The sequence below is a fragment of the Phodopus roborovskii genome, unplaced genomic scaffold (assembly GCF_943737965.1).
Source record: "Phodopus roborovskii unplaced genomic scaffold, PHOROB, whole genome shotgun sequence".
NCBI lineage: Eukaryota > Metazoa > Chordata > Mammalia > Rodentia > Cricetidae > Phodopus > Phodopus roborovskii.
This window is the reverse complement of record NW_026126516.1, coordinates 2,158,334-2,183,477: the sequence shown is the minus strand read 5'-3', so window position 1 is coordinate 2,183,477 and position 25,144 is coordinate 2,158,334. Positions and strand designations below refer to the sequence as shown.

Below are 25,144 nucleotides of genomic sequence, written 5' to 3'. Positions count from 1 at the left end.
GTAGCATGTTCTAGAGTGAATCAAATCAACATGTCTAGGTGCTTAATAGCAATGCAAGCTGTGGCTTTTGTTACAGTGTTATTTGGGAGCACATAGGGCCAAGGGCATAAAGTTTTTCTTTATGTCTCCATAAAACCAGAAGGGGTCATTGGTGAAGTCCTGGGCCACCCCTGCTGGCTCTAGAAGCACCGGGTCTGGGATCCAGGAGGCTCAGGGCTCAGATCTGTGACACTCACATTTACCGAGTGGCCACCAATGTACCACTGATGTTGGAGATCGAAGATGAATATAGAAAGGTTATTCTTGTCCACCTTTCTCCCAGCTTCCGGTGTTGGGTTTCAGTGCCCCTCGCAGTGCCTGTGGCCAAAGAAGTTCCCTAGCCCTTCAGGCTTCCTCTGCAGAGCAAGTGTCTAGCTCAGGATGCTAGCGGGGGCGGGGGATGCTGCACCTCCGGGACCGGCGCGCGCTCTGGCCACCTCGGCCCTTCTAGCAGGCGCCTCTCCTGTGGCCTGCGGTCAGTGTGAACTGCAGGGCGTGGGCCGGCAGGTCTGGCTGTGCCTGACGGGGGTTGGGAGCCGGAGGAATCTCTCACAACGTGGCCCAGGCTGGCTAGGAGAGAGACCTGCCTGCCTGCAGGAGTCCCCAGCCTCTCCTGGCAGCCAGAGCACCGCACCGGAGGACAGCAGGCCCGCGTCCCAGACTGTCGCCTCACAGGTACGCGTCCCTGAGAGCCAAGCTCCTTCTTTTTGCCACGGTCCCGGGTCGCTGGCATGCCAGGGCCCGCAGAAGCGCGTGGGGGAGGGGGGTCTGCGGCTGGGTTGTGGATCCTGCCCCAGAGCGCACACTGTGGGATCGGGTGTGCAACCGCTGCCCGGCGACAGATGCGGGTGCGACTGCGCGCAGACGCGTGTGCACAGCAGAAGCAGGCACACCTCCAAACAGCATCGTGTTTGTGCGGTGGACCCGCAGAACTGACTGTGACCGGGTAGTGTCTGTCCCGGAGCGCTGGCGCCTCCCGGTCCTCTCCTGGGTTGGGTGTCTCCTTATGCGGTCGCCACCGGGTTTAGCAGCCACCCCCGTGCCTGGCTCAGTAGCCGCCTGGTAATTTCTTCACCTGAAAAAAAAAAGTGTGAGACCTTTAACCCTTCATTTCTCCAGTTCTGGTGACCCAAAAATTACAGTGGGGTCCTTTCCCCGAATCTGTGTGTCCCTTCTTCCGGCAGGATCTGGTCACACCTCGGGCACTGAGATCCAAACAGTTCCCATGTCCTCGCCTTTCACTCAGGGACAGGAAAGCTGGCCCACCACCAGTCAGCAGGAGCAGTACTAGCACTTGCTGGTCCTAACCCCTAAATCTCCTCTGGGAATCAAACAGCCCAGAGAGAAAGCTGTGTCCCAGATCCTGTGTCTGGAATGAAGGGATGGGTGGATAAAAGCGAAGCAAACGCTAAGAGAAGCAAGTTATCTGGGGCTCAGCACTGGATCAAAAGGGCACTGTCTTGGTGCCAATGTGCCCGAATGGCTTTGAGCATGTCTGGCTGTGAAAGGGGAAGGGGACACCTGTGGATGGATGGATGGGTGGGTGGGTGGGTGGGTGGGTGGGTGGATGGATGGATGGATGGATGGGTGGGTGGATGGATAGGTGGGTGGGTGGGTGGATGGATGGATGGGTGGGTGGGTGGGTGGGTGAATGGGTGGATGGATGGACCCCAGAGTTTAATGACCATCTAATGGTCGTTTGAAATGACACAAATCTGAGACAACAAGGTTATGACTTGTGTCATTCCTCCTGCCTCCACCTCTTAATACAGAGGTGAGTGTCCAAGAGGCAGAGCAGGGAAATTCCCAGCTCAGTGCGCAACACCGGACAGGCTGTATATGCCTTGAGCTGTCTGCCCAGGTCCAGAACTCCATGGCTCCATTCAGAACAGCCTCTTCTGTTTGTTGGTATTGGGCTTCTCCTCCTTTTTATCCTCACCCTTTCTCTCCTACCTGCTCTCCAGAGGGCTGCACAACTGCAATGCACACCTCCAGTCCACAGCGCCCTCACCTCAAGCTTCAGTGGGCGCCTCTGAGAGAGGGGCCTGTGGCTGGAGTTCACTGTCTACTGTCTCTGACTTCCAAGGTGTAGATACCAACTCTGAGAATCCCCCCCCCCATCCCCAGTACATTTTCAGGGTAAAATGCACACTGTAGGAAGAGATTTCTCCAACAGGGACTAGAGTCAGAAGGACAATTAAACTGGGACCTCTGGGGGCCTGGCGTTGAAAGTCCTGTCCCAGCTAGGTGACCTCATCGCTGTGCTTTCCCTTTCTGAGCCTTTGCGTTTTGCAGGGAAGTGGAGATGGCAATGCCCACGTGACAGAGTCGATGCAAAAACTAAAGTCAGCTAACCATGCAAATGAACCCAGTACATGGTAGACCCTTAAGTGATTTGGGAGCCAATAATACTAACATGCCCATTAGCCACTGCAGCTGAGCAAAGCACTTTATTATTATTATCATCATCATGTTATTGTTTTTAGAGATGAGGTTTCTCTGTGTAACACCCCTATCTGTCCTGGAACTCACTCTGTAGACCAGGCTGGCCTTGAGATTTGCCTGCCTTTGCCTCCTGAATGCAGGGTTTGAAGGCCAGCGCCACCTGCAGAGAGAAGCACTTTAAATACATGAGCTCAGCTAGGGACTCTAGATAGGAGGAAGAGCCAGACTTCTTTAAGGGTGTGACCCATAGTAGGTCAACTATGCACCACTGGGTGGCCCCACACCTAGGAGTACATGGGTAGCATATTGGATTCAACGTGATCATTAAAAAGTGAGGATAGCTAGCTGGGGGGGGGGGATAGGTGGATGGGGCGGATCTGTGAGGAGTTGGGGGAGGGGAGAGTGGGAGTAACGTGATCAAAACACAGTAAATGGAAGAAACAAGGGGAACAAACAAAAACGATGTGGGCTCAGCATACTGCTATGTTGCTCAAAAGACTGAGATTTAGGAAGGGCTCGGAGACACCGGGTCATCTCTGTCAGCTGGGTGGCCTTCCTGCCAGTGGACCACACACACGTATGCACGCGCGCACACGCACACACACACACACACACACACACACACACACACACACTCTCATAGAGCAGGAGTCTGGCCCCCGCAGTCAGCCGGGGGTTCCTCTGGGATGTCAGCCCTTGTCTTGGGTGGGGAGCTCCCTCCAGTTTAGCACTTTTATTTCAATTAACAGCTGTCCCCAGAGACAGGGAGTGGGGGCTGTCTGTCTCCTTAGGCTGAACTCAGAAGCTGAGACAGAATTGCTTCACTTAACTCTATGGGTCAGGCCATCACAGAGCCCACCAGTATCTAGAAGGGCTCCTACTGCTTGCACCATCTTAGAGTAACCCTTTCCCTTCTCCTCCATCTTCCCCACCCTCTTTCCAGGGTCTGCTATAGCCCAGGCTGGTTTCTGATGACACAGAGACTTCATGTTAGCTATGAATACTCAGCCTTATCTTAGCTCTTATTTTCATCTGTTTCTCTTTACGTTTTGACTCAGGACTTGCTTGCTTGATTTCTTTCTTCCTTCCTACCCCCCTCTTTTCTTTCTTTCTTTCTCTCTGTCTGTCTGTCTGTCTGTCTGCCTGCCTGCCTGCCTGCCTGCTTCTGGCCCCAGGTGTGTCCCTCTTCCTCCTTTCTCTCTTTTTTTTCCTTGAGCCACACTCTCTGCCAACCAGCCCTGCCTATCCCTCTCCTGCCTAGCTATTGGCCATTCAGCTTTTTGTTAGGTCAATCAGGTGCCTTAGGCAGGCAAGGCGAAACAGATGCCACCCATCTTTACATAGTTAAACAAATTCAGCACAAACAAATTAACACTTCTTTATGTGTTTAGCAAAGGTGGCAGAAACAAAGGTATCACACCATCACATAAATATTCTGCAGCATAAACAAACTGGTGTTAACTGTGGGCCTCTGACCCCCTGTTCTGGGATTACAGCTATAGGACACCATACTTGGTTTTTTGCAGGGCTAAGGACTGAACCCAGGATGTTTCTGTGCTAGGTAAGGTTTCCACCAACGGAGTCAGATCTCAGCCTCCCTGCCTTCTGCGTGCTGGGAGTCAGTTTGTCTTGTACAAAGATGACAGGTCTCTTCCAGGAGGACCAACAGACACACAGTCAGTGTTTGTGGTCTTGAGTCAGGGCTGAGGGAGTAATCGTCCTATGTGGTGGTTTTCCCAGCTTGTTTCTCAGGAAGTCTCTACAGCATCAGTCCTCATCCCTGGCAACCTCAAGCCTTCAAAACCAAGAGGAAGAAGATAGAGAGGAGTAATCTAGATTTGGGGGAAAAGAATTTATCAGGTGGCCCTAGGTCAAGTCAGTGTGCATCGTTGTGGCTCCCAGTCCCCGGGAGAAGTCTGTTTGCTTTCAGGAGGCTGCAGCCTGTGCTTGGATGACTGTTGTCAGACATTATTGAATCATTAATTGATGGCATAGAGCTCTCAGGGTGGGTAGGCAGGAAGTGTAGAAGGAGGGCAGACTTGAGTTTCCATGGCAACCTAAAGGCCTTGGGTTACTCTGGCCTGAAGCAAGAAGGATGCTCAGACAGCTTTTACCACCACAGACCACAGACCCTCCTGGCTTGAAGTCTCTGGCTGGGCTACAGGCTTCTATGGTGATTCATACTCACCCAGAGCCAACCCCCCACACCTTTAGAATAAAAACTTGCCCTCTTCCGGTTCTCCATTCAATGTCCTGCCTGTCTCTCCCATTTTTTAAACTCCTGACCGCTTTCAGCCACACCAGGCTTCAGACAGGCTGCAGGAAAAATGTGTGTAGAGTCCCTCATTCACTCTAATACTTGATGTACTTAGTGTACGTCTCCCTTGATGGGAGACGAAGGGGACCCAGGCCCAGGGTGAGGTGGGGGGCTGAGAATAGAGCTCAGAGGTAGAGGTCGGAGGCCCAGCCTGCAAGGGGCTATGGTGTCAGTGTCCAGCAGCACACTTGAAACGAAGGAGAATGTGGGCGTCCAGAAGTCACCATGCACAGTTCCGTGAATGACACTGGCAGTCATGAAAATATATTAAAGCCAGCACCATCAGTTGCCAGCTCTGTGACCCTAGGTCTCACTTGGGGGGCAGAGCTGCAATGATCATGTCTTCCCCACAGAGTGACAGCCTTTGAGGAGCCCAGCACCCTTCTGGCCAATGGATACAGCTTAAGGCATGCACGTACCCATCTTGTGTACCCTCAATTTGAACTCCCTTGTGGTTGAAACTTCCTGCCACACCTCTTTCCTCATGAGGTCCCTGGCATATAATGAGAGAACAGACTCACCTTTAGCGTCACAGGGCAGCCAGGGAAGGACAAAGCAGTCACAGAGGTGGTGTGGAAGTGGAGGGGAAATTGGTTTGCCCTCTGGGCTCTGGAAGGGCTGCACAGAGAAGCTGGTATCGAAGCTTGGCCAGGAAACCTCGGTATGTGTCATAACCACCCAGGAGATTGCTGAAATTGATTCCATCCCTTAAAGATACTTTGTGTGTGTGTGTGTGTGTGTGTGTGTGTGTGTGTGTGTGTGTGTTCGTGTCTTCAGAGGTCAGAACAGGCTATCAGAGCTCTGGATCTGGAGTTACAGGTTGTGAGGAACAAACACTCCACACTCATAATATTAAGCCCTGGTGACCGGAGTATTGAAAGTGAGGCAGTTTATATTACAGCCCTGCCAGGCTGGGCACCAAGCCAAAGAAGCAAGTGGCCAGTGTATAGTGTGCTAAATAAGAATCTGGAGAACGATCGGCTGATGGATGTTTATCCAGGGAGAAATCACTTACGACAGAGACAGATGACCGCCGCAGGTTCCCATCCTAAGGATGCCTCCGGATGCTTTCTGTCTCCGAGTAGGAAGTAAGAGACCCCAGACCTCGTGCCCCCAGGTGACACCGCACCTGTTCCCACACCCCGATGGTGTGTTCAGTACAACAGGTGCGGGCAGGGTGGGTGTCTCACTCCACCAGTGCACCAGCTGAGGGCAGAGGACAGCTTTCATAACCCGAACGTGGGTCCCTTCCTCATTGTCCTCAAGGGCTGAGCAAGGGGGGCATGGGAGGTGGGGTAGAGTCTGACGTGTCCTCTGCCGCTTATGGTTGCCTACCTCTCAGTGAAGGCCCTGGGTCGTTTATCACCTCACTTTTAGATTCTGCTTGCTTGCTTATTTATTTGTTTGTCTATTTATGCTTCTCAGGGACGTAACCTCTGCAGGTCATGAGGAAAGCCTGGCTGTTGATAATTTTCTGCTCTAAATGTCTAGTTTTGGTGGCGGTAGCTAAGCTTGCTGGCATTAGCAGGGACCAGCGCTTTCTGTTCATTGTTGCTGGGCCTCCAGGTACTTTTGTTTTGAAAATGGACCCTCTTATTTTTCTTGCACGGATATTTGTGGATACCCAGCTTTCACTGTCATTGTTACTGTTTTGGTTTTTTTCTTTTTTCTTTTTTTTCATTTAAAACATTTATCTGTTTTCTTCTTTTATGTATGTATGGTTGTTTTGCCTGAATGTATGTGGGTATGCCACTTGTATGCTTGGTATACTTGGAGGCCAGAAAAGGGTGTCAGATCCCCGGGCACTAGAGTTGCAGATGGTTGTAGGAATTGAACCTGGGTCCTCTAGAAGAGCAGTCATTGCTCTTAACCCCTGAGCTATGTCTCTGAGGGCCCAGGGTTGCTTTGGTTCACTTGTTTTCTGTTTGGTTATTGTTCTTGTTTAAAACAAGTCGTCATCATGTAGTCAGACTTCCTGGAACTCATTGTTACACTGGTGGCCTCAGACTTGCAGAGATCCATTTGTATGCACCTCCCCAGTTCATGCCTAACTAGTCGCTTGCCTTGCTGCATGGGTTCTGGGACTCAAACTCTGCTTCTTGGGATTGCACAGCAAGTGCTTCCAACCACCGGGCATCTCTAGGCCCTTATAAGACTCTGAGTCTGTGAGTCCAGGGCAGGGCCTGGAATCTGCATTCAGTAGGCACCCAGGTGTTACCAATACAGCTGTTGTCAAGGTCAACAGCGGTGCTTTTGAATGCCCGTGCATACACACAGTATTGTTTTTAAACTGAAAACCAGAGCAGGCATTGGTTGATAGCCACATCCTTAGTGGCTGCTGTAGACATTGAGGGGCTGCAGGTTCTTCCAGATCCGCCTGACCCCTGTGGAACCCGCTGCATCCCCAGGAATCTAGCTGACCTGTGCAGAGTCTCCTTGGCTATAAGCGTGTGCTAGCTTAACACACAGCACTGAAGACATATCCAGGAAAGGCTCCCTGCAGTAAACTGCAGATGGCTAATTACAGGCATTGCTTACACTGCCAGAACCCCAGGGAGCCCCTCAGAACCTCCACCCTGATTAGCTTCAAATCAGTGGAATAGTTTGAATCCCTGAAAACCCTTGTGGTAATATACAGTGCTCCATCATCATTTTCCAAGTTGATCTGCCCAGTTTCTGCCTTGGCTTGGGTCATCAGATGGCAAGAAGGTAGGTTCTAACTCCAGGCTCAGTATCATCAACCAATCATCATCATCATCATCTCACTGGCTGTTTTTCAGGACCTACTAAATGCCAGCCCCTTTACTGGGTTCAGGACCTACTAAGCGCCAGCCACTTTACTGGGTCTTATCATCTTGGAGCTTCACGAAGTTAGTAGCATATATGATTCTCAGTGCTACAGGGAATAGGCGTGTTCAACTTGACCTCCAGGTCTGAGTCAGAGCCTATGCTGCTACCCTCCGTCTTCTGCTGGCCTCTGAGTGGCCATGTGGTTACTCCCATGTGCTGGAGACCATACATATAGACCCCCAAGGGCTATTCATGTTGCCTCCCATGCTGCCTAGATTTCTGGGGAGATGGTAGGTAACTTAAGTTCTTCTGTGGTCTAGAACTCTGTCTCGGAACAGACTTCTGCATTGAAACAAATGGCAGCCAACGGCTTCCAAAGCAGCTGAGGGAGGTTCACAACTCTTTAGAGGCAGATTCCAGAAGTAGATGTTTATGCTGTGGCACAATAGAGGCAGTCAGGGCTCAATCCAGTGGAGTCCATGGTCCTTTACAAGTGCCGTCACTTTGACAGGGCCAGAGGTATAGTGGAGAGATGTAGTGATGCATGCCTGTGATCCCAGCAGGTCCACGGCTTAGGCAGCAGGATCTTGAGTCCAAGGGCAGCCTGGGATACACACATAGTCAAGTTTCTGGCCGCCTGAGTTACATAAGACACTGTGCCTTACCAGCTGGTGGTGGCACATACCTTTAATCCCAGCACTCAGGATGGCAGAGGCAGGCAGAGCGCTGTGAATTTGAGGCCAGCCTGGTGTACAGAGCGAGTTCCAGGGGAAGCTCCAAAGCTACAGAGAAACCGTCTCAAAAAACAAAAACAAAACAACAACAAAAGAAGCCCTACCACCAAAAATAGAGACTGTGTCTTTAAACCCAAGGGGGAGGGGAAGGAGGGAGTAAAACTTGGCAGGTGGCTGGCCTAGTCCCATTCAATGGCACCCTCCTATTCGGCCCTGCCCTGGGCAGTAGCTGCTCCCCGTGTTCTCTTCTGTGGCTGAAAGGCAGAGCCCTGGAGATTGGCACAGGGCAATTCTTGTTGCGATAGCAGTGTGCCACAGGCTCTTTGCTTTTGTATCATTGTAGGTTATATTGGAGAAATTTCAAAAGGGCAGGGGCTTACGGTGTTTCTAGGATTCCTGAGGCCACTGTGTAGTGTCACTACTGAAGAAAGAAAAAAAATCCCAACACCAAAGACCTACCAATGGCTCTTTTCTCTTACTACACGTCGTTACAAGGACCTGGGCTAAGGAAACCCTCCATCAATATGCCTGAGGCACGGTGGGTTTGCCAGGGGTTCCTATTCCAGACAAAGAGTTATGCATTTGCTAACTGAGGTCTAGGACATTTTTTCTGGTCCCTGGGTGTCCTGGAGGGAGTTCACAATGTCATTACTGGCTCCTGAAGGTGGCGAGGTCATAGTGTGGGTACAGTTTCTATATGTCCTGTTAAGCTGGGCCACACTGAAAGGGAGGGCCAGAGGTGCTCTCTGTGACCCAGGGGTAGTCAGGCAGGCAGTCTTATACTCTCCCCTCCTCTGTGTGACATCATGGAAAAATAAGTACACTCTAGACCTCGGGCATAACATCTGACTCTAGCAGATGGTCACCCCAGAACAAGTGGCAGCCCTTCCTGTAACATTAGACCTCCAACTAGCAAGTGGTGTAGGTGACAATTGAAAAGGGCCTGTTATGTGCTGGCATTTCTTGGAAAGAGCCTCAGCTAACACTGTCCTGTAGCAGTATGCTCTCTGGAGAAGACAATGATGTTGTGCCCCCTGGGCCCTGTGGTGTGTGATGTGTGTGCACAGGCTCCGTGTATATGTTGTGATGGGTTTCCAAGGACCCTGCTTTGGAGAGACTCTGTCTCAGTCCTTGACAACAGCATCAGGCATCAGTCACAGCTCAAGCATCCTTATGGTTAGGCTCTGTCCAGATCTCTGGTCCTCAGGGCCCCAAGTTTCCCCACCTGTAATTGCAGGGCTGGACTGGGGAACTTCCTACAGCCTGGCCTGTGTCCTGCAGTGGGTAAATGAACACAGGAAGGTTTCATGACGGCTCGCAGGAGCAGGAAGAGTTCACGGGTGGGATCCTGTACTTGGTTGATGCTCAGGGCCACACATCTAATCCTGCCCAGAGCTTTGACCCTCGTACCCCTGCTCTATGGGTCTGTGGAGCTGGTCCCATTTACCTGTCCACTTTAGTATTTTAGTATTGACCAGGGAACTTTGCAGAACACTGATGCTTGGACAATTTAATTAAACTAGAATAGAGCCTGCCGTGCACACACACACACACACACACACACACACACACACACACACACACACGTTGTTGTTGTTGTTAATAGGCTCTGAAGTGGTTTTTTGTTTGTTTGTTTGTTTGTTTGTTTTTGAGGAATGCGGTCAGGGCTGAGACCCACTAACCCAGATGTTAGTTGCCAGGAGGGAGGATTTGAGGCTAGGGGTGCACTCAGTTTTCCTGTCTTACCAGTTGCTAGTTTGTCCCTACCTCTGGTGGCCCTAAGTCAGCGACCACAATGCAAACCTGAGGGGCTTCAGTGAAAAGAAAGCTCCAGAAAGGAGGTTCAGTGTTCTGTGTCTATTGGTATCTAGCATGTACCCGAGGTGACAGCTAGAATTAGGGTGTCCAATTCTTTCTAAGCCCCCACTCCAGGGCACCAGCCTTAATTCAAGTCTGAGTGTTTGCAGCAAGACTAGTCCTGACTCCACCTGGAGCTTGTGGCAAGCCTAAAGGATGGAGGGTGTGTGGAGAGATCCACACTGCCTCCCTCATCCTCCTGCTGGCGGGCGGGCGGTTCCTCGGCAACCGCCCAGCCTGACACCAGATTGGAGTTCACATGATTCTGCCTCAGCTCAGGAATGGGTAGCCTCCAGCTGGGGATTTTCTAGATGAGCTGGGAGGGTTTTCTGCAGGAATTGAGAGAGGGCCAGCTCATCCCGGTGCAGGGTTGTCCATGCACTGCCAAGCTGAGCTGTAGGAGTAGCTAGTTGAGGTTTGAGGATAGCGCTTAGCTAGACAGACTGAGTCAAAGCCGACTCTTACTAGGTTCTCCTGCAGAGGACCCCTGGGGCTGCTGAGGCTGGACTTCACTGACAGCTCCCCATCTGCCCCTCAGCTGCCTGTAGACACCTCGTTGCCTTCCTTTGCCTTTCCAGGAGGCTTCAGAAAAGCCAGGAAGTGTGGGTATGGGATTGGATAGTTTCCAAACTGACCTGCTTGTGGGACAGAAATCAATCTAATAGCTCAAGACTTGCGTATAAAAGAAATGAAATAGAAAATGCCAGCATGCATGACAAGCATCAAGGTAAGCATTGCTTTGGGGAGTTTTTTTCTCAACCCACATGCGTGTGTGTGTGTGTGTGTGTGTGTGTGTGTGTGTACAGGGCCATACTATCAAGTGTGTTTCTTGCTATTGTTTGTGGTTTGTTTTTGTGGTCTATTTTAAGGCAGTCTAGCTGCCTTTCTTCTGGACTCAGATCCATCCTGACTTACTGTTTAAACCATGGGAACTGGTTCAGCCTCCCTGGGCTTCAGGTTGCATGAAATGGCTAGCAACGCCAGCCCCACCCAGCTCACAGGGATTTCGAAATTGGACTGACTTTGAAACTGTTACAGGACATTAGAAATGAGACTCAGTTATCTTTGTCATTGCAGGAGTGAGACTATTTGGGGGGAAATGTGACAATAGAAGGAAAAAAACCAGTTGATTTCTGTCTCCCTTCCCCGGGGAAACTTCTTCTGAAGGACACTTGGGTACCCTAATCCCTCTGGAAGCAGACTGAGTAAATGTCTGGGTCAGCTGAGGGAAGAGAAGCAGGAAGCCCCCAGCTCTGCGGTCTGAGGCTGCGAGCGGTCCCTGGCAGGCACCAGCAGACACTGTCTGGGGGCTTGCAGAGTTACTGCACGCAGGAGAACAGGAGCCGGGGAAGAGATCGTTCACACGCCAGCCAGGAGGAATCCAGCTCTCTACATCTTCTCCTACCTGGGACCAGCTTCACCTTGTGAGGTGCTTCCTCCGTCTCAGGGCTTCGTTCGAACCCTTGGTGGCTTCTACCCTGGCTCCATGAGTATGAGGGTCTGCCTCTAGGTGCTGAATCACTTTGTGCACAGTTCTTAGTTTTTCAGCTAGATGATAGAGAGCTGTTTCCACTGCCTTCTTCACGTCCCTCCATCACGGAAGGCCACGAACTGGGTGCATGGAAAGTAAGCTGGTAAAACACCCTCCATGAGCAGGAGGCTAGCCCACAGCAAAGTCTACTGGCCCCCGTGGTGTGTCTGTGAGGCCTGGAAGCTGAAGCTGGTTGCTCAGGGGTGACCCTGATCAACGGTTGGAAGGTGAGGGTAAAGGAAGAGCGAGGATTCAGTTTAAAGCCCGACCTACCACACCCCAGCTGTGGAAGGCCCAGGAGGCTGGCTCACCGCCCACCCTCGGTGTTCTTATCGGGGACATGGAATGTATGTACAGAACTGTGCTGGCTAACGGAAAGTTCCATGCGGATGGGCCTCAGCTTTTCTACTTCAAAAACACTTCTGTGTCCAACATGGTGTTTAGTTTGTGAGGATGAAAGTTCTGGACTCCAGGTAGATAGATTCCAGTGGATGGGTAGAAGGATGCCTTCCCCCGGAGGCTGCTCATCCTCACGAGTGGTAGGAGTGTGAGCTGGCTGTATGAGACTCACCATCCAGCTAAGGCAGTCCCTCAGGTCCCTCCTTCCCACTTTCCTACTTCTGCAAGTGACCTCACTGCTCCAGCACCCAGCCTCGGAGTCCACACCCATGTACCTACCCATTCATCCTCCAGCTGTTTCCTCCCCTACCTGCCCCTCACTCATCAATACATGCATCAATATGTCTACCTGTTCATTTATCTGCCCACTCACCTACATCCCCACCCATTCACCCACTCCTTCCCCTAAACATCCACTCCCCACCCAGCAACAACCCACTTATCCATCTAACAGGTCATTTTTGAGAGGCTTGAGGACCAGGCATTGAAGAGCGTCTCCATTCCCTCTCCCTCACTTCCTTCCTATTTGTTGGCACCCTGTACAGCCTCTTGTCTCCTCTCTGGCCATGCCTGTCTCATACTTCCATGCTGTCATGCCAAGCTACTTTCAGTACTCATTTCTCCCTCTTATATTTGATGGCATACACACATTTTCCACAGGCAGAAACTCCCTACTGTTTTGGTAGCTCTTCCTCTTCCCTTAGCCTTAGTTTGGCTGTTGCTGCTCAGGAAGCCTTCCCTCACTGCATTAGGCTACTTCCAAAGAACTCCCACAGACTCCTGAACTCTTCCCAGGAGTTTACTTCACTGATCCCCTCTTCCTCGTGGGAAGGGAATGAAGTTGGCTGTTAGAGCCAGGGTATAGTGTAATGTCTTCCATACAATGGACATTCAGTGACTGTTCTAGGAAGAATGTTTGGATAGATGGAAATGGGTGGGAGGCTGAGTAGATGGATAGATGGGTAGATAATGGATGATGGGTGGTGGATGGATGATGGATGAAGGATGGGTGGATGGATGGATGGATGATGGATGATGGGTGGATAGGGAATGGATGGTGAATAAGTGAATAGGTGACTGGGTGGGTGGGCAAATGTTTGGACAGGCAGTGTATGACTTGTTGGATTTGTGTTTTGGAAGATGGAGTGTAGGTAGTGAGTCACAGACATGAACCTAACTTACGGCAGTTGCACGGACTTCAGGAAGGAAGTCTTGACCAAGCCAGTCTTAGGTGCTGGTGAGAGAAAGGAAGAAACGAGTGATGCTTTCAAAAGTGTAGAAGTTGAAAATTCTAGGAGTTGGCAATGTACTTAAAGCCGTGAAGGAGGATGAGGGAGAAAGATAAAGGACATCCATTCAAGGCGAAGAACTTGGCAAGTGGGGACATCTTTTCTAAGAAAAGATTAGTGGAGAAAATGTGGGACCTAGTGTGAACCCCACTGAGCATGTCCTGTGCGATTGCAGGAGTGGTTCATATCACCTTCAGCTAGAGCTCTGGGAGCCATCGGGCTGTGATGGGATTAGAACCACAGAAAGTATGCAAGGAATCACAAGAGTGACCCAGCACTGATGTGTGTGTGAGAGATGCTCATGCATCCACCAGGTGCGGCCAATGCATGTGGCCTTCCTGACTTCTGGGATTGCAGGGTCCCTGGGGGTGGGAGTTCTTCCCGTTTTCTCTCTTAAGTTCTGTGTGTGTGTAGCCTGGTTCTGTGAATGCTGTACATGGTCCACAAATACCTGTTTCATGAGAACTGGAAGTACTGGCCTTTTGGGCAAGTTGCTTTGTCTCTTTGGTCACGTTATGTCTTAAATAGAAACAAAAACAGGGTTGTGAAGGTGGAACTGTAGTGCAGACATGGAACCCTAAATAAAGTGCCAAACATTTTGCAAGCTAAAGGAGAAGACACAAGAATACCTGGGCCCCTGGAGCCACTCCCTGCCGGAGGAGTCTAGAAATGCCGGGCCTGTGGCCTGTTGTGGGCAAAGTTCCTGTTGGGTTCTAAGTCCCTTCGGGCTGCATCTGCTCTGTGCCTCAGGAACTCAAGAAAGAGAGCATGTTCAGAATCTGAACCTATGGCCTTCTAGACGTTTCTGGTGCCTTGCTGTTCAAATAGTGTGATCCATAGTCCAGCAACCCTGCATCTTCTGCATCTCCTAGGAGCTTTTTTGAGACGGAAACATTTTTGACCCAGCCAGTTTGGAAACTCAGGCCAATGAGACTCTGCAACATTTTAAACCTCCAGTGGATCCGGATGCACCCAGTTCAAGAACTGCTGTTCTTTTTGCTCCCAAGTGAACGTAGGAGGTGCCTCAACCTCACTGCAGACAGCGCTGCTTCTTGGCTCTGCGGGCTTGTATATTTCTGCCTTTGGTTGCCAGAAGTAGCTTGCTGCTGGCTTAGGAAAGAGGAAGCGACAAGCCCCACCTCACCCTACCCCACATGTCCATACACTCACCACTAGTAAACAACAGACTTGGGGCCTGGTGACTGTCAGGGAATTTCCAGGACCTGACAGGGCATGCCTCTGTCTGTGGAAGACAGTCTGCTCTGGTCTGTGGACGCCTGGGGCCTGTGCTGTATCCCTCCCCACTTACACACACACCTTTTCTTTCTCAAGCGTGTGTGTGTGTGTGTGTGTGTGTGTGTGTGTGTGTGTGTGTGTGTGTTTGAGGTGGTGCCAGAAGATACCTTTCCAGGAAGTGACAGTCGAGCAGATCTCGAGCAGAGCAGATGCTGTGTGGGGCAGGTGTCACAGTGAACTCTAGGAAGGAGCCGCCAGGCAAGATCCAGATAGAGGGACAGAGGCACAGAAGGCCGCTGTGTGGCTGCCTGGTGGGGTGGCAGGCAAGCTTAGGGAGCTAGAACCAGGGGTCTGGTAGGTCAGCAAGGGTGCTTGGTTTTCAGTCTAGGTGTGAGAGAAACTGCTCCCAAGTGTGTAAGCAAGGAGGCGATTCGGGCTGCTTCTCCGGAGGATGGACGGACAGACGGACGCAAGGGCCTGAGTGGGAGGACTGGGGTTGGGTAGAGGCAGGGATGAGGTGGAGAGGGGAGCTAGGGTAGTGAGGAGGGAGGGGCTGGAGGGCTTCTGAGGGTTAGGGTTACGGGAGAGCTTGGGTGGAGGAGGGGGCTGGGCTTTAAATCAGTTAGGGGAGTTAGAATCCAAATGAGAGAAAAGGGTGCTTTAGACCAGACCTATCCCCTGCTCATTAAAAACAAAACAAAACACAGGAGAACTCTGGTCCCCTTATCCAGGAAATCTGAATATCCATAGTGGTCTACCTTATTCCAAGGGCACACATCCATCACCTCCAGCAGCCTAAAATCACAGGTGCGTGGTACTGACCTCTATTTATACCATGAGTTATCAAACATGTACATACCTGTACCCACGATAGTTTAATTTGTATATTAGACGCAGGAAGATGTGAGCAATAACTAGTAAGAAAAAGAATAATTATAGTAGTATACTGTAATGAATTTATTTGAATATGGTTTCTGTCTTTCAAAAATATCATTTTTTTTTTTTGACAGAATTTACTAAGCAATTAGCCCAGGCTGGTTTTGAACTCACAGTGATCTTCTTGCCTCTGCCTCATAATTGTTGAGATTACAGACAGGCGGATACGTGCCACCATTCCCACATACATTATGTGCATATATAACATGTGGTAGTGGTATTTATTCGTCATGTTTAAGTGACTAGGTGGCCCAAGGTGCCATTGAAACCTCCTGTTTCAGCTTCTCAAGTTCAAAATATATTAGTGTGCCACACTCACCCTCTTCTCTCTCCCACAGTTAACCTTGAGTAGCTGAGATCAAGGTTATAGAAAGCACAGGTCAGAGCGGGTAACTGGATGTAGTTTTCTATAAGACCGCATGTGGCTTCACAGAAAACCCCTGTGTTGGTCCTCAGGGACCCTGGGCCTGGAGCTGCGGAATCCAGATTTCTCTAAGCCCCTTCCCAGTAGATTACAGCCTCTCCTTTGCCCATCTCGGCTCTGGTGGTCCCAGGCCAGGCAGGAGTCAAGGCAAGATGGGAGGCAGTGGTGGAGAGGAGAGCTGGGGCGGAGGGGGAGGCCTGGGGTTGAAGAGAGCTAGAGGAACTTGAGTCTTGCAGTCTGCTGAGACTTGGTCATGGTCTCTAAGAGGCTGTTCACCGGAGCTCAGCTAGCCCTCAGCTCTCTGAAGAGGGCTCAAGGGGACGGAAAGTCAGTTCTTGGCTAGGGGTAGAGTGGCGGGAAAATCCGAAAGGCTACAATGTGGTGTCACTTTCAGCATAAATGTGCAGGAGACCTGTGACAGTAAGTTTCATCATGAGATAGCAAAATGCTGTACCTAAAACATCTTCAAGGAATAAAATGCAAAAAGGAAAAAGGCTTGAAAATGTCAATTGAGCAGGGCAAAGGGCATGAACTATCACCCTGGCACTGAGGAGATTGACTTCACCAGTAGACAAAGCTGTTCCAAAAACAAACAGACAAACAATAAAAAGAGGAAAATGCTGATGTAGCTAGCCCAGTGCGATTTTCCAGCTGAGAGAGAAGGGTTAAATCAATGTAGCAGTTTAAGCCTTTCCTGTTTTGATATGTTAATTTATCAAGTACTTGGACCACAAAACATTGCATTCTACCTTTAGACATCATTGTGGTTTGGAATTTCCATTTGTTAAATTTTCAGTGCATAGCTCTCAGGAGGGAGAGGCAGGTGGATCTCTGCGCATTTGAGGTTAGCCTGATCTACAAAGTGAGTTCCAGGGCAGCCCAGGCTACATGGTGAGACCTTGTCTCAAACACAAACAAACATTGTCAGTGCAGTCAACTCACTAATGTGCTGAAGGAGTGAGCATCTCAGAGGTCCCCTTTTGCCGCCGATAACACTGCAGCTGCCCATCTACCATCTGATGTGGTCCTGACCATAAAAAGGAAGGCGTTTTCAACCCCCAAATTCCAGAGGAGGAAACTGAGCCTCAGAAAGAGTCACGAAATCAGGCAAATGGCTGGCCCTGGCTTGACCTCTGCTTCTTTTGATCCCCAGTCCAGAATCTTGTCCAAGATCCATTGGGAGGTGAGAGAGGCATCACTTGCTGAGGAGCAGCAGGAACTTGGGCAGGGCCCTGTGATGAGAAACTGTCCTTTGTTTCTTGCTAAGCACGGAAGGATGTGGACCAGGGTGTGTCTCTTCTGAAGCTGTATGGAGAGGACCCTGGAGCAGCTGTAACCTCAGTGTTGGGCCTAGTTCTACACTCCTATAATGTTATCAGACTGTTATTGGTATCTAAGATGATGGAGCCCACACGCTCTTGCCTTGAGTCGCCTCTGGAGATCCAGGCTCAGTTATGCTCCTAGGGCCTCCTCTTTACCTTCCTTGCTTGCACCAAGGAACCAGAAAAATAGATAAGTGACGGGATAAATAAGGGAAGACAGAGATGGGCAGCCACAAGCCACACCCCAGCGTTTTGGTATGTCTCGCTCGGTTGCACTGGAGCTGCTTGGGTGGTACAGCTTCTCAATGAGCACAGCACATAAAACAGTGCGTACGTACAGTAGGTGTTCCATAGATGTTAGCTTGATTATTTAAAGCCTCTTCTGCCTTGACTTGTAGGGGTTCGCCTACCACCAGTGACGAACAGTTCTTGATACACTTGAGTCACCTTCTATAAACAAGATGGCCAAGGAGAGATTGACTTCATCTCCAAGCCCATGAGGGGTGAGGCCCCTTCTGGCCCAAAGATGGGGAACATCACTACAGACAACTCCTCGCTAACCTGCCCCATCGACCACACCATCCACCAGACACTGGCTCCAGTGGTCTATGTGACCGTGCTGGTGGTGGGCTTCCCGGCCAACTGCCTGTCCCTCTACTTCGGCTACCTGCAGATCAAGGCCCGAAATGAGCTGGGAGTGTACCTGTGTAACCTGACCATTGCAGACCTGTTCTACATCTGTTCGCTCCCCTTCTGGCTGCAGTACGTACTCCAGCACGACAACTGGTCCCATGGTGACCTATCCTGCCAGGTGTGCGGTATCCTCCTCTACGAGAACATCTACATCAGCGTGGGCTTCCTCTGCTGCATCTCCATTGACCGCTACCTGGCTGTGGCCCACCCCTTCCGCTTCCACCAGTTCCGAACCCTGAAGGCAGCCGTGGGCGTCAGTGTGCTCATCTGGGCCAAGGAGCTGCTGACCAGCATCTACTTCCTCAAGCACAAGGAGGTCGTCGAGGACGAGGACCGGCACCGAGTCTGCTTTGAGCACTACCCCATCCAGTCCTGGCAGCGGGGCATCAACTACTACCGCTTCCTGGTGGGCTTCCTCTTCCCCATCTGCCTGCTGCTGGCCTCCTACCAGGGCATCCTGCGGGCTGTGCGCCGCAGCCACGGCACACAGAAGAGCCGCAAGGACCAGATCCAGCGGCTGGTGCTGAGCACCGTGGTCATCTTCCTGGCTTGCTTCCTGCCTTACCACGTGCTGCTGCTGGTGCGCAGCCTCTGGGAGGCCAGCTGTGAGTTTGCCAAGAGCATCTTCAACGTCTATCACTTTTCCCTCCTCCTTACCAGCTTCAACTGTGTTGCTGACCCGGTGCTGTACTGTTTCGTCAGTGAGACCACTCACAGGGACCTAGCCCGCCTCCGAGGAGCCTGCCTGGCCTTCCTTACCTGCTCCAGGACAAGCAGGGCCAGGGAGGCCTACCCTCTGGGTGCCCCTGAGGCTTCTGGGAAAAGTGGGGCCCAGGGCGAGGAGCCTGAATTGTTAACCAAGCTCCACTCAGCCTTCCAGACCCCTAACTCACTGGGAGTGGGAGGATCGCCCACCGTCGGGTTGGCCTAGCTTGAGTCATCCGTATGTGAGGCTAGGTTAGGCCTGAGCTTTCACCAACAGGCCTTGTGGTCTGGAGCTTGTGTGGTGGCTGCCTCCCACATTACCATGTACGGGTGCCTCTTTCCTCAGGCAGGAACCGTGTGGTCTTGGGCCACAGCTAGGTCCCCCCTGGCCCCTGGAAGCCTGCTCTGTGTGCTGAGCCTGGGCCCTGCTGGGTGTGTGAATGAGCCCATATTCTCTGCTCTACCTGAGCTACATGTGGGAGAGAGGCAGAACTGTCTCTCCCAGGACGTTTGCAAAGAGCTGCAGGGCTGGGGCGTGGAGTGGGAGAGTAGGAGCCTGAGGGTTCAACTGCCAAGCCTCCCAGTGCAACTGTCACCTCACATGATGCCAGTCAAAATGTGCTGTGGTCTTGTGTGACGCAGGAAGTTGGTTAAGGTGAAGAATGGGGCTGGGGTGAGGTACTGGTGAGGATGGGCAGGAACAGCAGCAGAGTGACGACCCAGGATATGCCCCAGGACCAGACACATCTCACTTTTACAGGGCTGGCCGAACAAATTCCCAATCCCCAGGGCTGATGGCAAACAAACCCCAGGGCTCTCTGGGGAGACGCCGGGGGCCCTGCAAAATGTCATCCTGAAGCTCAAATAAGAGAACTTGGGCCTCAAGCTGTGTCCCTGACCAAGTTCCTGACTAGGGCTTTCCTTAATTAGCCTTTTGTTTCCATCTGACCAGAGTGCTAGCTAGACCTGAGAGCTTGAGGGAAGGGAGAGAAGGGGAATATAAATGGCAGGGTGTCCATGGCAACTGTGTGCCAAGACACTGAAACCAGAGTGATGTGACTACCGCCAGGGACTCCTAGCCTTCACCACACCCTGTAGACCAGCCAGCAGCCTTTGAGAGGAGCGTGGCAGTTTCCCAGAGTTCCTAGGTACAACCAAACTAACAAAACACACATCATCATGTCTCTTGACCACAGGTTTGGACTCAAGCTCCACTCTGGTATGAATAGTTCTTGTAGGAGAGTTGCCAGAGATGGCTGCATGCCAGAGAGACCCACACCTACCCCAGTAGGAACTTGCGGGGCAATGGTGATGGCTGAGTGTCGGCACCTCTTCATTCCACAGTATCCCTTCCTCCCCCTCCATTTTGACCTGAAATTCTGGATTCTCGCTGGCTTGGACTGGAACAAGCTGAGCCTGGCTCCCCTTATAACAGGGAGCTGTATTTTTGTATTGTCGTCTCTCTTATGCCAAGTATCCCTGTGTTGGACTATGAGGTGGATTCATATAGTGACTTCAGTCTGCAAATAAAACAAAGTAACCAATCACAGCAGAGTTTGTGCAGTCTTTATGGGCAGGGACTCCACCCACACCAGGGATATCCAAAATGTCCAAATGGTCAGAAAGATCCAGGGGTTGACCTTAGGGAAATCTTGGGGACTGCCCTTGAGCACCCATCAAGTGGTCAGTCCAGCCACCAAGTGCAGAAGGGTCTTCTCTTCTGCTTTGTGGCAAGAGTTATGTACCAGTGCCACACATTGTCAAAAGTCTGCCCTGGGTGCATCTGGGCAGGGTGTTGTTACAAACCCACCCAGATGCATCTGTGCAGGGTGCTGTTACAAACCAACCCACTGGGATGTATCTGTTCAGAGTGTTGTTACAAACCCACCTGGATGTATCTGTGTAGGGTGTTGTTATGATGAATCTGTGCAGGGTGCTGTTACAAACCCACCTGAATGTATCTGTGCAGGGTGTTGTTACAAACACACCCAGGGACTTTTGAGGTGAAAGCCTAGCCCTGTGGTTTGAGGAGTGCCACTCCCTCTGTCTTTGACCACTTGGGACTCTGTATGTTGCATAGCTGCCTCCACAGTGAGAGGGAAGCCCCATTAGACCAGAAGAAGGGCTTGGTGAATTCATCTCTCTGACATTTCCCCAGAATCATCTGGCTTTGTTTGGAGCCGCCTACCTTGTTTGTTGACAACCTCTATCTGCTGGGGCATCTTCCCAACAGTGACAAACTCAATGTTTATCACTGTGATTGCCAACATCCTATTGAAACATACATTTGAATATGACCACTTAATCCATGCGTGGGTCCTGGAGTTCTGGAGTGTTGTGGAATAATAGATCTTTCTTCCAAACAGACTAAGCAAGAACACTATTAAGGATTAATACTGCTTTCTCTCCTAAGAGAAGGGCTGGTAGGCAAAGGCCATCTGGTTTGGATTGAAGGTGATAGAAGCCATTAAAATTCCTTTCCTACTCACCACTGTGGCTTAGTAAGACAAGGGCTCATCTTCCTGTTTACACACACTGGCCTGTGGGTTGGCCCAGGAAGAGTGGGAGAAGGCTTCACTACAGAACACAACCCCATCTGCTGCTTGCTGTGGGCTCATGCATTCTTGAGAAAGCTGGAATCTGACCCAACTGCTTTATGCATCTGGGGACAGAAACTGGAATTCATCTGGTCTCTGTGTCCAGCACTCTGGGGGAAATGGTGGGATTTCGGTCCCATTCTCCTTCAGTTAGCAACACCAGACAAATACTGCTATATGAGACATTATCTTTGCTGGAACACAGCAGAGAGGTCACAATACCCAACATCCTCACTCACTTCCCAGTAACCCTTGCAGATTCCTCGGTTAACTCTCCACAGATACCAGCAGTGGTAGCTAACTCACTACTGTACAGACTCCAGGGGCATCTTAGATGCTACAGACCCCAGCACAGAATCACTTTATCTGCTGGCTCTAACTGTAGCCATAACTCCTAGGGTGCAGTTGGAAGATACTTCTCAGTGATGAACTTTTTAGTCAAAGCAAGATTGAACTGGAGCAATAAGTAACCCCCATCCAAGTCACAGTGCCATGAAAAAGGCCAAGAATATATCTCATGGCTAGTCCTGGGTTCAATCCCTGGCCCCAAATAGTAAAAATAAAAATAACAAACATAAATGACCAATAAAGCTTTATTTTATGTTCATAAAACATCCAATGAGAAGGGCATGAAGAGATGGCTTCATTGGGAGGGTGCCTACTGTGCAAGCATGGGGATTGAGTTTAGTCTCTAGAACCCACATTACCAAAAAAAAAAAAAAAAAAAAAAAAAAAAGCCAGACATGGTGGCACATGCCTTTTATCCCAGCATTTGGGAGGCAGAGGCAGGTAGATCTCTGTGAGTTCAAGGCCAACCTGGTCTACAGAGTGAATTCCAGGATAGTCAGGACTACGTGTTGAGATCCTAAAACAAAACCAAAAAAAAAAAAAAACCCTCAAAAAAACAAATCAAACAACAAAACCCAGTCAGGCTCTGACCCCAGGTCTGGGGCTTCCTAGCCAGACAGTCTAGCTGGATCGATGTGGTGGCTTGAAAGAAAACGGCCCCCAAAGGGAGTGGCACTATTAGGAGGAGTGGCCTTGTAGGAGTAGGTGTGGTCTTGTTGGAGGAAGTGTGTCACTGTGGATCTGGGCTTTGAGGTCTCGTTTATACTCAAGCCACACCCAGTGTTTCAGACCACTTCCTGTTGCCCGCACAAATTGTAGAACTTTCAGCTACGTGTCTGCGTGTCTACCATGTCTACGTGTACACCACCATGATGATAATGGATTGGACCTCTGAACTGTAAACCACCCAATTAAATGTTTCCCTTTCTAAGAGTTGCTGTGGTCATGTGTCTCTTCACAGCAACAGAAACCCTAACTGAGGCAATCAATGTGCTCCAGTCTAGATGAATCCGTGAGTTTCAGGCTCAGGGAAAAATCCCAGCTAACAAAACGAAGTAGGAAACTATTGGGGAAGGCATCCAGCGCCAACCTGGTCTCCACACTCACATGCATGTATACACGCCTACACACATACACACACACACTGTTTTCTTAAAGTTCAGTAGAAGGTTGCTTTCTGGCAAGCCTTTTCCCAAGTGCTGACAGATTCAAACCTTTCCACAAACCGATTTCGTTACCATAAAGATCAGCAGAGACACGCCAGTGTCTCTTCCCTGAAGATGGGCAGTTCATGAAGCTGGGACCTCTCCCAGAAAGATGTGCCCATCTTAACCCATGCTAAAGGAATAAGAGGAATAATACTCCCTTTAGAGAGATACTGTATTTTTTTTTCCTTCCTGGAATTCCTCTCTCCTAAGAGCAGCTCCGAGGTCCAGCAGACTCTGCCCACCCACTGAGTCCTAAGTCAGAGACACAACTTTCCCTTTTCCCGTCTCTATTTCAGATGCTGACTGGAACCTACCCATTCTCTTTCTGTTACTTTAGGCTCCCTTACTCTCTCCCTAAACCCCTCACTTTCCCTGCCTCCACCTAGTGTCTGCCTGACACCCTGTGGATGACCTCCATGCCAACTTGACTCAAATGTCAATGGCTTCTTTCCCCCTCCTCTTTTCCATCCCCCACACCCCTCGGGCATCTGCTGAGATTTACACCTTCCCTGCCATGGAGTTTTCCTTTTTTAAGCTCCAGTAAAGTCATCTTCGAGCTTCCATTTGAGCCTGTTCTTAAATTCTTTTATCAACAAATCTAAGAGCCCCAAAGAAGGGACTTCAATTTGCCTGACATCATCTGACAACCATGAAGGGACGCCCCAGAACTTTTCAGTAGCAGTTTCATAAATGTGGGCTTTCCTCTGCCCATCTACACAGGTAAGAGAAGAAATGTAAAGAGAACCCCACATGCAGTTATGGCCAAGTATGGACATGTTTGATAGTCTGTTACTCATATTTCATTAGCCTGATCCTGGTCACATGGGCCCCAGCTGCATGGGAGGCTGGGAAATGTAGTTTTTCTAAGTGACAAGCAGAGGAGAGATGAAATTGGTGAGTATCTGGCCACTCTGACAGACAGTTCAAGTCAAGTCTGCTTAGGTGTTAAGCTCGCATTTGAACAGTGTCTACTCCAAATGTGCTATCTGGATCAAAACCTACATGACATCATCTACCTTGCCCCATGGACCACATTTCTCTGCTTCTATGCTTCTGGCAAGCACATCACATCACTGATGTAGAGAATGCACAATTTGGAACTAAGCCATGCATTCTACATCCTGTCTCCAAGTGCATAGAGAGGCCAGTGGAGCCGTGTGTAACAGGCAGGAAGTAGTAGATGCGCAGATGCAATAGGCTGGACCAGCTTGGGGCTGGCATGCAATGGGAGGCAATAAATGACCTCAGAGGAATGCCTTTCCCAGCTAAGCAATAGGGTGTCAGTTGTATGGAGGACATCCAGGGACTAAAGAGTCGGCTCACTTGGATAGAGCATGCTACCTCAGTGAGCTAGCCTCATCAGCTTGCTTGAGAGTGTGTCTTCTGTCCTATTTCCTAGGATCCTTCTCCACAGCATCCCCAAAAGCCCACAGGTCAGGCCTGCATCTCACCCTGGGTGACACCATGGTCCCCTGCAGGCCATCTCTTGTTCTCCTGTCACTGGCTTTTACAGGCTGTAGCTATCACATGAACGCAGACCTTTCCTCTAAGTACACACATGACCAGGACAAGTCTGAGTGGGAATCACAATATGGAACAGAAAAGCTTTAAAACCAGGGCCTGGATCACCAACAGCCCTTGAGATGGACACTGTGAAGCTGGCCCCCTCCCTCCTTTGTACCTCAGCCCCGGCGGTAAGCACATCTCCCGGTAGAGGATGGCACTTGGGTGCCCCGCTCAGGGTCTACAAGCCCACTCTGCCCTCTCTGGACTTAATGGGTCTTAGCTTTTTTCTTAAACAGCTCAGTCACCTCCCCCATACATTTCTTCCCACAGCAAGCATATGTTATAACATGTCTACCCCTCAGCTTGCTCAGTGCTGGGGTAGAATTCTGCTGTTAATATTGCAACAGCCAAACCCATGGATATCTTCCCCAAAACATGAATCACAAGATAGTGATGACAGTCTCTCTTGTCGTCACCACAGTCATCTATTTTTGTTTTTAATTGTCAGGATGTCCTCTTGATCCTCATTGTGTGGAATTTGTAATGAACAAAAATTGTAACTGGAAGAGACCTGGGTAGTGAGGCTTCTGAGCTGTGTTGGCTGAGCTGTGAGGGCTCAGGTGGAGGAAAGGCCCCCATCTTGAGTGTCTCCCACAAACACAACCATAGACCCTGCAGATGGAACCCTGCAGGCATGAATCCTGGCCAGAATAACTAATGGAGAGCAGACACCAAAGTTCATACTGAAATTACTTTTCTCTTTACATG

General features: G+C 50.4%; 1 protein-coding gene across 2 annotated transcripts; it reads left to right on the top strand.

Moving 5' to 3' along the window:
* Window positions 1-200: 200 nt before the first annotated feature.
* On the top strand, window positions 201-20,260 carry Gpr68 (G protein-coupled receptor 68). 2 transcript variants are annotated; one of them, XM_051196471.1, is made up of 2 exons: window positions 201-714; window positions 17,718-20,260. In XM_051196471.1, exon 2 carries the CDS (start codon window positions 17,816-17,818, stop codon window positions 18,941-18,943), a length of 1,128 nt encoding a protein of 375 aa, XP_051052428.1. In that variant the 5' UTR covers window positions 201-714; window positions 17,718-17,815; the 3' UTR covers window positions 18,944-20,260. The 2 variants fall into 2 exon arrangements, with proteins under 2 accessions (XP_051052428.1, XP_051052427.1); XM_051196470.1 differs by lacking the exon at window positions 201-714 and adding an exon at window positions 10,753-10,909.
* Window positions 20,261-25,144: the final 4,884 nt, after the last annotated feature.

Coding starts and splice junctions, on each gene's coding strand:
- Gpr68 (XM_051196471.1), top strand. CDS start 17,816: ATGAGGGGTGAGGCCCCTTCTGGCCCAAAGATGGGGAACATCACTACA.